Genomic DNA, 12,624 nt, shown 5'->3' on the forward strand with positions numbered 1-12,624 from the left:
GAGAGCCACCAGCTTTTTCCACTTCCCCCCCTTTGCCTGCAATGGGTTTGCACTGTCTGTGTGGCTGAGTTGGAGAAATGAATGGGCTTTGCGCATGGCACATACCTCCTTGCCTGCTTTTCCAGCCAAACATCTTTGGCAGCAGGGCTGTCCACCGGTGTGTGTGTGTGTGGGGCTTCTGGAGGGAGAAGTGCCATCGTGCCAGCATGCCTCTGTCTCCACTGGCAGAATGACACCCATGCCACCTGCTGCGGCCCCCAGCCAGCTCTCTGGTAGGCCTTGGATTGTACCCTGATTTAATAGATCCAGTTATGTGACCCTGTCCAAGAGGAGGGTCATTTTCGAGTTCCACAGGCCAGGCACATAGGTTATCCACCCAGGAATGAGCCTCTCAGGCCCAAGAGTAGATGTCTCAGGCAAATGCATCTTCTGCTGATGTGAATAGCTGAAACCCATTTGGAAAAAATCAGGGAATTTTATGCATTTAAACAAAATTGAGTTTATATTCTCCAGCACCCTGCTGTATGCCCACGTATGGGTGCTTTTGGATTTAGTGATATTAGAAACAAAGCGGATAAGTTGCTACTGAATCCTGGAAGTTAACACTTAACATAATTGCCTTAAAATGTATCACCAGTTTCGCTTTGAAAAAAGGTCTTCAAAATTGAATTTGAAAAATTAAAGACTTGAAAAATTCAAAATGTGACATTCTGAATTTTTATTTAGGTTTTTTTTAAGCAGTGCCAAACGTTATTTCAGTTTTGGTGGGGATCCATTTTCTCCACCATTCTTCCAGTATGGAACTGCAGTTGCTGTATTGGCAGTGGCAGTCTCAGATTGAAGGTCACAAGACTGGTCACAAATGCATTGCATGTCCTGGCAGACCCCAAGCAAATACAAATCACTTCTGGTTAAACAGCTGAAGCAGAAAAAACTACACAACTTCTAGGAGGCAGCCAATGTGGGTGGAACAAATGCAGCTGCAACAAACCGCAGAGAACTGTAAAATTAGCAGCAGAAAACTAATGCAAGGGAAATGCATTTAAACCATCCAGAGAAAGCTGGCCCATTCTCCCCCACAGACAACTGGTCCACCTCCACCACAGGTAGCTGCAAAGTTCCAAGCCACAAGGGTCCTGAATGGTTAGGTCACCTGGGCTCTCCACTCCTCAGCCTGAGTACCAGCCCATCACTTAAAAGGCCATGTCTCCACTAACTTGTCTAAGTGACACACGAGATGGGACATGGCTCTGGGTGGAACAGTTCTGATGAAACAAGAATGTGCAAGGGGCTGCCTCGATGGCAACTTTGGGCTGGCAAAGAGTTACTAACATGAAGTGGACATACAAAGCCAGAGAAATTAGTCCTTCAATCAGAGCAGCTTTTCTTTATCAGAATTTACTGGCAAGGTTTCTTTTATCAGAATTTACTGGCAAGGTTTTGAGCTCCACAGAGCTCTTCTTCAGGCAGCACAAGGAAAAGTGCAGTCACGGCAATGCATCCTCTTCATTTGGCTTGTCCCTCCCATGCTCTGGAATTGACACGACAAAAGCAGCTACACCAGACAGCAGGCAGCCCTACAGTCAGCTCTGATGGGGCTTCATTGTCTGTGGCTGTAAAGCTCGCCTGACCCATGGCTCACTGGGCCTGGGCCCTGGAATCTGTTCTGAAGGCCAGGGCTCAATCGGTAGGAATGATGAAGAGTGCAAGGTGGAGTTTCCTCAGCCCTTGGGTAAACTACAGCCCAGCAGGGCTTTTGAGTCAGAAGATGAGGCCTCCAAGCAGACACGAGCCCCAGCGCTTCTGTTCAGAGTAACTCACCAGCGATAACCATCCAGGAGCAAACTGTGCCCTTGCAGACTCTGCAGGAGACCCACAAGGAAGACAGTGGCAGATAAAGAGGCTTCTGAATCACCAGCTCGAATTACGTAGCTTGGCGGGCTTGCATGAGACATCCGGAACACCTGCCTACCTGCTCTCTGCTTGGAGCACATTGTGTGGTTTTGACTGTGTACGTTGGACATGGGGGTCTTGTGGCCAGCTCTGCCTTGCAACAGCAGGGGGGACGGGACCAGATAGGCATTTGCTCCTTTCCATGATGTCATACTAGCCTTGAAAAAATCCTTCCATTCTCAAAAGAAGTGCAATATGGTCTTTATTTCATTTTTATTGCTTTGCCACTCTTCATGGTCTGTCTGTAAACACATCATTTGCTGGCAGTGCTGGGGTGGATGTCGGGGCGGCCGGAGAGAGACGCTCCTTCACTCGGGCTGCTTGGGTACCCAAGTCAGTCTCCACCCGCCGTCCTCATCTCTGCGCACGAAAGCCTGCCCCTGGCGGAAGGTGTGCGTTTTCACATTGCAGTGGGGACTTAAGGACGTGGTGAAGGCCACATCCACTTTGGCTGGCGAGGCAGTGTCAGAGCAGCAGGGCAACCCGCCAGGCAGCAAAGGGGCGCTGCTCTGCGGCAGCGGAGGGTGGCAAGGCAGGGCGGGGAGCTGTGGCAGGTGCAGCAAAGGCTCTTGCCTCGCGTTGGCAGCGCTGTCCACGGGCGATGAAGCAGCACGCCTGTAAACAGCTGGCTGACCATCGCTGCCGCCAAAGTCTGTTGTTTCAGGAAAGGAGCCCTGCACGAGGTCCGAGGTCAAGGCACTGTAGTTAGCTGAAGCAGACGACTCATCGATCGTGTCGACGTCTTTAAGCCCGAGCGTTCGTAGGACCCACGTGTCTACAGAGGGGTTGGGCCGCTCTTCGCAGGCGGCAAAAGCATCCAGGAGGTTCCGCCTGGCCTTTTGGGGATGAGATGCCTCGTGATGGATGGGATTTTCTGCTTTCAGCCGCCGCTTGCCACTTTTGAAAGCGCCACAAGCTTTCTGGCCATTCTGCAACAGCAGCTTCTGTTCAAGAGAGCAAGGGAGGGAAAACAGCTGAGGATCAAGTGGGGTGGAATTTGGTACTATTTGCTGATTAAAAATGTAACAGGCTAGATGTGTGCACACATTAAAGATGTTCTCTGGTTCACTTCATTTTGAAGTGAACCAACTTGGTTTACACTTCCCTGAGTAACATGACCATCAGAATGCAGTTATCCTTTTTTTTTGCACTTCTCTGAATTTTATTAGAGAATACCTTTTCAGTGGTGGCCCCCCAGTTCTTCCCATGGGAAGTTCCCTGGCACCCAATACTTTCCTGTTCTCACAGCCTTTTCCTTTTTAACTTTTCCCCTGCCCCAGTTTTTACATAACATCAATAAAAGTCAAACAAGTAAAGTCCCTCAGGCTTCCTAAGTATTTTAGTGTGTTTAACATCCACTATTTTAGTCCCTGAGGTGTGGTTTTCACTCTTATCTGATGGCAGCTTTTGTTTTTGCATCCATATTATCTTTTACGCTGTGTTGGTATGTCTATTGGTTCTATACTGCGTAATTGTTCTTTATTGTATTTTAATATGTTAATATTCTGTTTTAAATTACACTCTATAACACCTAGAGAAATTTATATTATGAGGCATTTCATAAATTAATCAAATAAAAAATAAATCAGTGCAGTTCTTGGCTGAAACAATATACTAAAATGCATATAAAAATGCATATTTGAGGTTCAATTGTGCTCCAAAATGCATATCTTGTGAAAAATACATTAACAAGTAACACAAATTTTCTTCTTTTTATTGTTTTGGTTTTTAAATCACAGAGTGATGTGGAAACAGGATGGAATAGATATATATGAATGAAGCTATATTAAACTGATGTGGACTAGAAACATATGCATACTTACCAGGGAGTTAGTACTGTTGAACTGAGTGGGACTTACTTCTGAGTAAGGATGTTGGAGAAATCTGCAACAGGTCCAAAGGACTTTGGATTTCTAGGGATCCAACCTGTGGATTCCACAGCAGACCAGCTTTTTCTGAATCACACAGACTCACGAACTTGCGGACCGTTTTGTCCCAAGGTGTTTAGGGCTTTGTACGCTAGTACCATAACCTTAAGCCTGGCTCGGTAGCAGATAGGCAGCCAGTGCGGCCCCCTCAGCAAAGGAGTTGCCTGCTGAAAAGGGGCTGCTCCCGACAACAGCCGAGCTGCTGAGTTCTGCACAACTCCAGCTTCTGGGGCAGCCTCAAGGGCAGCCCCACATAGAGCGCACTGCAGTAATCCAGTCTTCAGGTTACTAGTGCCTGTACCACTGTGGCCAAGCTAGTCCAGGAGAGGCCGTAGCTGGAGAACCAGCCAAAGCTGGCAAAAGGCACTCTTTTACCGCCACAGCCACTTGGGCCTCCAGTGACAGTGATGGATCTAGGAGTACCCCCAAATTACGGACCTGATCTTTCAGAGGGAGTGCTACCCCAACCAGAACAGGCAATGAGCCTCTCTCCCGACACTGACAGAATCAATCGGATGGTAAGTGCCAATTTGTTTTTATTTTATTATTTACTGGGCCTGTCTGCTGCAGCCCACCACGGCTTATTTAAGCCACGGTGGTTGTGGCCCATGCCGGCAGGCCAGTACAGGGTGAACCCAGGACAGGATGGGTTGTTGCCATGGTTAACAAACCATCCACAACCCCCAAACAGCCCATGGGTTGTTAAATAAGGCACAGTGGCCTGCGGCGATCATGTGAACCAGGCCATGATTACCTTTATATCCCACCATTTTTCCTCCAAGGAGCACAAGGCAGCTCACACAATCTTCCACCTTTCCGTTTTATCCTCACAACAACCCTGTGCAGTAGGTTAGGCTGAGAGCCCATGACTATTCCCAAAGTCACCCAGTGAGCTTCACAGCCAAGTGGGGACTAGAGCTCAGATCTCCCAAGTCCCAGTCCAACACTCTCACCACTACGCCATACTGGCTCCCTTCATGTTAAGTCCTCGCATGGATACTTCCAGCTGGCAGGTACCTTGGTCTTCTCCTCCAATTGCTTGACCAGAGCAGAATTCAGGAACTGCCTCAGGTGGTTGTTCTCCTCCTGCAACCGGGCCAACTCCTCCTCCTTCTGCAACAGGGTGTCTTGAAGCTGCAAATCAGGGACACGGTATGACTTGGATGAGAAGGTGTCGCTCTGAAACCCAAATTGCTAACACCCCCTTCCTTCCCTATGACCTTTTGAGATTTGTATGTGCGCGTTTGGAATGTGATCCTCAGGAACCTCACGTTCCAGGAGAGCCAAGGAGATTAGGAGCATGACTGTTCCAGTCTTGCTTTTGACTTTTTTTTTTTTTGCAGAGTATTTGAGGAGATCCCTTTGAAAAATGTAACCACAAAGGCGCAAAAAATGGGCGCAGGAAAAAAAGAGTCAACTGTGAACAATGAGCAGAGATTAAATACACAAAGATTCGCTCCATCAAAATGCGAGATTGCCAGTTCACCTCCTTCTCTGTTTTCAGAGGGTACTGACTTGTTCTCTTTGGCTGCAGAAGAACTACAGGGAAGACAACACTGGGCCCGATCAAGGGCTCGCAACTTCTGAAGGTCCGGGAGCCATTTTTGCCTCCCAGACCCCACCACCACCATCTGCAGTCTGCAGGGCACTGAACCATCTACAAGCTCCCCCCCCCCCCAAGAGTGCTACATGGTTAAATTTAGCCGATTTCCAAGCAAAATGTGACCCTTTTGGCACTGAGTAGCAGCTATGAAGCACCAAAAGGGCCATATTTAGCTTGCAAACAAGCTAAATTTGGCCCTTTGGGCACTCTGTAGCTGCCGCTACAGACACCTTTTTTTAAGTCAGTTTTGTAGGGGAGGCCCTGGGGGATCACACCAGGGTGCGGCGGGGGACCACACGTTGCCCATCCCTGGGCTAGATGGACTGATGCTCCATTGCCATAAAAAGCAGCTTCGGATATTCGTAAGCAAAGATGTACACTAGTCCCAAGTTTTGTACCCTCTATTTCTAGTTAAAGTCTATCAGTCTGAAGCTCTCTCTGCCTGTGTTTCTGGAGAGCTGCTAACTCCACGTAGGGTGGCCATGCGTCCTCTTATACAGAGGACATTCCTCTATTTGAAGGTGCCCTCTATTTGGAGGACTGTCCAGTCCAAGAATCCAAGGACAGGAGAGCAAAGGTGGCCTTGAAGGTGCCCATCAACTGTGCCCCACATGTCAGCAACTCCCATTGTTCTTCTCAAGACCAAACTACACAGGATGCCAAACATGCCCCTTGAAGTTGCACACATCTTCTGAAAATTGAGCATAGCAGCCACTGGAGAGCCGGATCAAGGCTTTGGCACGCAGAGATGAGGATCCCGACAACACGCACACACAAGCTGCCATTTGGCTTCGGAGAGAAGCTCCCCTAGCAGCTCCCCAGACCCGTGAAAGGCAGGGGGAGGGCAGAGCCCATGGGGCAGGGGGAATTAAATGTGTCACCACACAGCATCGCTGTCAGGGGAGGGGTGAGCCATGGCAGTTCCCACCCCGCGACTACCAGGAATACCACCAGTTCCTTCACCACCCCAATTTCAGCTCCTTCCCACTCACCCAACTTTTGCCAGTTAACACTCCCTTCCAATTAAACCTAACATTCTCCTTTGAGAACTTTTGGTCCTTCTCTACTTCAAAATGGGCCCGGAAAACCAGTTGGAAGCCAGCAAGATGGTACAGCAAACTCCATCCTTAAGTGCGGCCACTGCATTCTCCGGATGCAGGCTGAAGTTCACATATCAGTTTGAAATAACCAGCCAAAGTTTGGGCTGCTGCCGGCCTCCAGTACTACTCAGTCTAGTAGGTTAATGCACAAGGTTATTGTCATAAAATTCACCACCAAAGCTTAAGCTCGTATTTTTATGCATCCTTCAAATTCAGCCATAAAAATACAATCATTCCCCAGTTTTCAGTGTCAGGGAGGTGCAAACGTCTTTTTGAGTTCTCGACTGGATCACTGTTACCTGTTTGTTTCTGTAGAGCTGTGTGGACAGCTGATCTCCAGACCACGCATTGTCTTGATGGGCACTGTCTAAGTGGCAGAAGCGATCTGCACCAGCAGAGAGATCGAAGAGGTTAGAGAGAGATACTATGAGGATGAGCAGCCTGGATTTAGATTTAGAGTCCCCCCCCCCAAAAAAAATATGCACATTCCCCATTCACCAGTTTTTATCTCCACTTGATCTGAAGGAAGGAATATCTGTCTGCAGACACTTGGGTGCATCTAAGCCTGCATTTTTGAACTTTCAGCTTAAAATTCTGAGGGGGTGGGGGCAAAGAGAGACCAAAATTGGGGGCGATTTCAGGATGCTTACTGGGGGACAGACCCCTTAGGGCGGGGCCGTAACTCACTGGTAGAGCACATATTTTGCATGCAGAAGGTCCCTGGCTCGATCCCCAGCATCTCCAGATGGAGCTGGAGAGATTCCTGCCTGAAACCCCGGACAGCTGCTGCTGCCAGTCAGTGTCAACAATCCTGGGCTAGATGGACCCAGGGCCTGACTCAGTAGAAGGCAGCTTCCCATGTTCCTATGTTTCCAAACGTGTTTGTGTGGTGCTGCTGCCTCTTTAGCAGCAATGGGGCTGGAGCTCCTCTCAGCAGACATTCCCCACCCCCCAAATGCCCCAGACCTAGCATCACTTGGGGCATTCTGGGAAAGAAAACTAGTTAGTGGACAAAGCCACGTAGGAAGGCCCTAAGGCAGAACAAAGGATCTTCTGAGCTGCAACCCGTGCTGCTGCCACATGGACCATCTGGGGCGGGGGGGGGGCTGTCTCCCCACCCACCACTACTTTAAGAATCAATTTCGTTCACTAAGTAATACTTGATCACCAAGCTCCCAGCTGCACTTTGCCAAACATTCCCATTCTGAGCAGTTCTTGGCATCTCAGGGCAAGAGGAGGAACTGGAGAGGCCTGGAGCACCTTTCAAGGCCTACTTAGGCAATAAAGGCAAGGCAGCTTTGCTCCTGCTTCCTTGACGGAGTCGCTCCGCATAAGCCCTTCGCCCCAGTTAAAAACCTTGCCACTGGCTGCCTGGGACCATCACATTTGTTCCCAGGAGCAGAAGGGTTAATTAGTACCGGGGGGGGGGCAGGGGGGGAGACAACAAGTCCCTCTTGTGGATGATTCAGATCCAGAGAGGTGCTCTGGGGTACTTCATTTCTAAAATGAGAGGGACGCGAGGACTGTCATTTCCAGAAGGACAGCTGTGTAAGTCAATTGCAGCAAAACCAACCAAGAGTCCTGTGGCACCTTAAAGGCTAACACACTCGCTCCGGCAGAAGCTCCTGTGGAATACAGGCGACTTCTTCAGACACATGGAGTACCATGGAGAGTTTCAGGTTTATACACAGCACATGCACTCTTAGAAGGAGAGTTCCTGTGGAAGGGGAGCATCATGGAAGGAGAGGCCGCCATCAGGGAAAGATGGTGTAATTTGAGGTTTACTGGACTAAAACCCACATCGCGTGGGCAATCTTCTACTCATGCAAGAGGAGCTTCCCTTTCACTACTCCTCCCCGCAGCCCCAAAAATATGCTCCCCAACCTTCTGGAGCAGGTTTGGGGTGGGGGGACACTCAGAAGGGGGAGAAATGTGATCTCCCAGTGGTGTCTGTTCTGTCTCGGAAGGACCGTTGGATGCAACCCGTGGAATTTAAGGGCACCAGAAGAGTGGGGCAGATTTCAAAGACTGAGAAAGTGTGCGGGTGGAAGGGAAGAGGCAAGAAGGAGATGGTGCCGTGAAGTCACAAGAAGGATATTTTTTATGCAGTGTGATCCTGAAGCCTCCTCTTAGAACAGGCATCGCTTCAGTTTCATCTGAGCCAGAGCTCCTCAGATCCTAACCCAAGGCTTTGTTTCCAATGCCATACAGCAGGGGTGGGCCTCCAGATGTTTTGGTCCACAATGCCCCTAAGCCCTAGCTAGCATGGCCAACAGTGAGGGACCACAGTGAGGGACCAAACCATCTGGTGAGGGACTAAGCCAATAGCGAGGGCCCAATGGTGGGGGACCAAACCATCTGGAGGGCCACAAGTTGACACCCCTGCCATAGGACAAAACCCTGGCACCTCTGAGCATATCCAGAGTGCCTTTTGGTCACCACTGAATGGCCATAACTAGCTCCCAGACACCTGGGGTTAGTGGCAAAGGCTTCTAAGTCAGACTTCCAGGAAAGGTCAATTCTGACATGTCAGATTCTAGCAATCAGGCATGGATGCTGTGGAGAAATGACCTTGGCAAACACTCTTGTGCCAGAATTGAAAATCCATGTGGGTTCTCAGGGTGGGGGGCAGGGGTGATCCAGAAGCAGGTGAAGATACAAGGTTCCAGCTGGTGCTGGTCAGCACTCTGTCTGGAACAAACTAGGGGTACATTTGATGCCACAGTCCAGTCTTTTGCCATCTGCATGCCCCCCATGGGAATCCAGTTAGAATGTCTGGCAAGAGCTTCACCAAAGCAAACAAAAAGGAGTGCTACTTGGCATAACTAATAATTGACTGAGGGAATTTTTGATCCAGCAGGGCTCCTCTTACAGTCTTGAGATGACATCTAGCAGAGATGGGTTGTTTTTTTAAAGGTCAGGAAAAACATTGCAAAAGGTGTATCAACAGCTATGGTTATATATTTCAAAATTCAAATGGGGTTTATCTGCTCTACACATTTGTTTTTTAGTTTTTTAAACATCCTTAACATCAAAATAAAATTGTTTGTTGTTCCTACAACCCTCTGCTGCTCTTTTACTAGCTTAATTAGCCTGGCTTCTCCCAAAGAATCCTGGGAGTCGTAGTCTGGTGAAAATGCTGAGCAAACAAACCCCAGCTCCCTTCATAGCCCTATAATTCCCAGGTTTCCCCAGGGAGACAAACTGACAGTCACATCAGCATTAAAAAGATGTGGCATAGAGCTGTCTCAAAAAGCGCATCTGAACTGCTTTCACACCAATTCTGCCATGAGTGGAAGTTCTTAATCCAGGACAGAAAGACTGCAGGTTTTACATTCAAAGTACACACCAGTTTGTGTTTTTTTGTTATTTTTAAACCACTTCATATTTATGCCCCATGTGAAGAAAATTAAATGCCCTAGAAGTGTGTTTGTGCCTTTGTGTGGAACATGGATGTGTCAGACCTACGGCTCTCTTCCACCTTCCACTCTGCGCTAGCAACATAAGAAGAGCGCCAGGACTGAGGAGTGTTGGGCTGGGACTCAGGAGACCCGGGTTCTAGCCCCCACTCGGCCATAGAGCTCACTGGGCGACTTTGGGCCAGGTCACTGACGCTCAGCCTAACTTACCTCACAGGGTTGTTGTGAGGATAAAATGAAGGAGGATCCGGTATGCTGCAATCGATCGATAGACAGGGCATCTCTGGATCAGACCAAGGGCCGGGAGAGCTCACTATTCTGTTTTCAGGGCTGTGTCTGAGGGAAGGGCATGAAGGCAGGCAGGAGGCCTTCCCCGTTGGATTGTCCCCACCACTCAGCGGTAGACGGCCTGCGTGCATGGAGGCTCTGCTTCGCGTTCCTGCCTAATACCCTCGGACAGACCACCCCCAACGCCGGGCAGGTGGCGCGTCCCCTGGGAACGCCTGCCGTCCCGGCATCTCGCGGCAGAGCCGCTCACCGCGCAGCGCGCAGCAGCGGCCAGAGCGCCGCCGCCCGCCGAAGTCCCTGGCGGATTCCGGCATCGTGAGCGAGGGGCGGACCCCCCCCCCCCCCGCGAGACTCCAAAGTCCTCGACAGGCCTCGTCCGCCAGCCCCCGCGCAGGCTGAGACAGCCGGGCCGCCCGACGTTCGGGGGTCGGGGGTCGAGGGCTCTTTCCTCGCCTGCCCGGGGGCTCCCTCGACGGAAAGCCCACAGCTGGGCGCGCGGCGGCGGCGGCAGGAGGAGGAGCGGCGGGCCGAGCCCCTCCCCCTCCCCCTCCCGCCGCCGCCGCAGCAGCCTCTCAGCCTCGGCCAAGCGCGCCCCCCTGCCCCGGCTCCGCCCGCGGCTCGACGGCTCGCACTTACCGCCGGGGCCCGGGGCCTCCTCGCCCGTGCCGTCGTCGTCCAGGAGACCGGCGGTGGCGGCGGCCCAGATCGAGTCGAGCCACGTCTCCGGGGCAACCCTCGCCGCTGACGTCGAGTGGGCTGCCGAGAGGCGGGGGGCGCCGACGGGGCCCCCCGCGAAGGCCGGCGGCAGCTCTTGGCACGGCGCGGCGCTGCTCTGGCAAGGGGGGAGGGGAGGGGAGGGTGAGGGAACGAGAGAGGAGGAGCGGCGGCGGGTCTGGGAGGAGCGGGAAGGGGGCGGCCCGCGGGGGTCCCTTGGCCGCGGCTGGCGGCTGCTGCCCCCTCCACTCCGGGGTCGACGACACCCAACCGAGCCTGGCAAACGCCGGCCGCGCGCTTCCTTGGCGCGCTCTGCTGCGGAGCTCCAGCGGAGGATCTTAAACGGGGGGGGGGCAAGGAAGCCCCCAACCCAGCCCCTCAGCCACACTGACACAGAGCCCCCGCCCCGTCCAGGGCTCTTTGCTGGCTGGCTCCATCCTCCTCCTTCCACCCGGTGGTTCTCCAACGAACCTTCCGTGGGGAGCAAGGCCGGCTCTCCGTCGTTCTACGGGGGTGGGGGTAGAGAAACCCACCCAAGACCTCCTCTGCACCACCCCCCGACAGTTGAATAGATGCGCCGCTAAACGAGAGGTTGTAGACGGCAAGCGATGGGCGGCTGCATGCCGGCAAGCTCAGACGGGGCCCTGGAGAAGGGAAGGCTGCCATCCTTGCTAGGATCGTGGCCCTCCCCGGGAAGCCCCACACCGGCAGGGGCCGCCCGGGGATCCCGCCCCTGAGAGATCCAGCGGGTCCCCCGCTGGTTCCCCTGCCCACCTGCCCAGGGTTTGTCTTCTCGCCAAGGGATGGACGCCAAAGAATGTCCTCCCGACTAACGCCCCCCCCCGCCCCCGTGCTCTGCATCCCTTCCCGTCTGGTTGGGGCTGCTCCTTGGAAGCACTTCAAGGCGTGGAGCCACTTCCAGAGCCCGGGGACGCGCCAAGGGCTCCCCGACGAGTCCGTTGAAGGAGCTGGGAGCGCAGAGAAGAGAGAAACAGCGCGACCCCTGCAAGCTCCCCCCCCCCACCAAGGAGGGAGCCCCTCGTTTCTATCCAAGCCGACGGATACCCCCCCGCCCCCTCCAAGCCCGACTCACTCACCATCTGGTAGGTCCGATAGGGCTCCCCCCTTCCAGCTCCAGCGAGCTTCTTTCAACTGGCACCCCTTGGAAGGGACGGGACGGGGCAGGCAGCGCGAGGAGGCGAGTTCTAATCTGCTGGAGTGTCCCCCGGGGTGACGCCTTCGGCGCTCTCCTGGCTGCGCCCGGCCGCCTGATTTGGTGCAAAGCTGTCAAACTGGTGACGTGAACAAGGGAAGGAGCAGGCTGACCCGGGTCCTCCTCACAAGGAAGGAGGGAAGGGGGGGCGAGAGGGAACAAGAAGAAGAAGAAAGAGGGAGAGGGAGAGGGAGAGAGAAGGCGGCGTGTGGAGGAGAGGAGGGGTGTGCCTTGCCTTGCGATCTGCAAAGGCTTTGCTCATGCCAAGTAGACGTTGGGAGAAGAAGGCTGGAGAGCAACATGGGGTGTTTGTTGGAAAACAGAGGGTGTTGGAAAACAGAACACAAGCCATGATTAAAGGGAGCGTGCAAACAAAGACAGGCAGACAGACAGAGAAGACCAAGGG

The 12,624-nt window shown here is 52.5% G+C and overlaps 1 protein-coding gene across 1 annotated transcript; it reads right to left on the reverse strand.

Moving 5' to 3' along the window:
* Positions 1-704: 704 nt before the first annotated feature.
* GMNC (geminin coiled-coil domain containing) lies at positions 705-12,232 on the reverse strand. Its single transcript, XM_084842109.1, has 5 exons — positions 12,103-12,232; positions 10,928-11,123; positions 6,884-6,969; positions 4,899-5,015; positions 705-2,897 (listed from the first exon to the last, which is right to left on the reverse strand). The coding sequence occupies exons 1-5, from the start codon at positions 12,103-12,105 to the stop codon at positions 2,262-2,264; spliced, it is 1,038 nt and encodes a 345-aa protein (XP_084698235.1). The 5' UTR covers positions 12,106-12,232; the 3' UTR covers positions 705-2,261.
* Positions 12,233-12,624: the final 392 nt, after the last annotated feature.

The sequence above is a fragment of the Heloderma suspectum genome, chromosome 3 (genome assembly GCF_057233095.1).
Source record: "Heloderma suspectum isolate Gila_16-S chromosome 3, 16-S_ref, whole genome shotgun sequence".
In the NCBI taxonomy this organism is placed as follows: Eukaryota; Metazoa; Chordata; class Lepidosauria; order Squamata; family Helodermatidae; genus Heloderma; species Heloderma suspectum.

What these genes read in the sequence shown, in the direction of transcription:
- GMNC (XM_084842109.1), bottom strand. An exon ending in AGCTCTACAGAAACAAACAG is followed by an intron (nt 5,016 to 6,883) that starts GTAACAGTGATC and finishes CCTGATTTGCAG; the next exon opens with CTTCAAGACACCCTGTTGCA. An exon ending in AATTGGAGGAGAAGACCAAG is followed by an intron (nt 2,898 to 4,898) that starts GTACCTGCCAGC and finishes TCTCTTGAACAG; the next exon opens with AAGCTGCTGTTGCAGAATGG.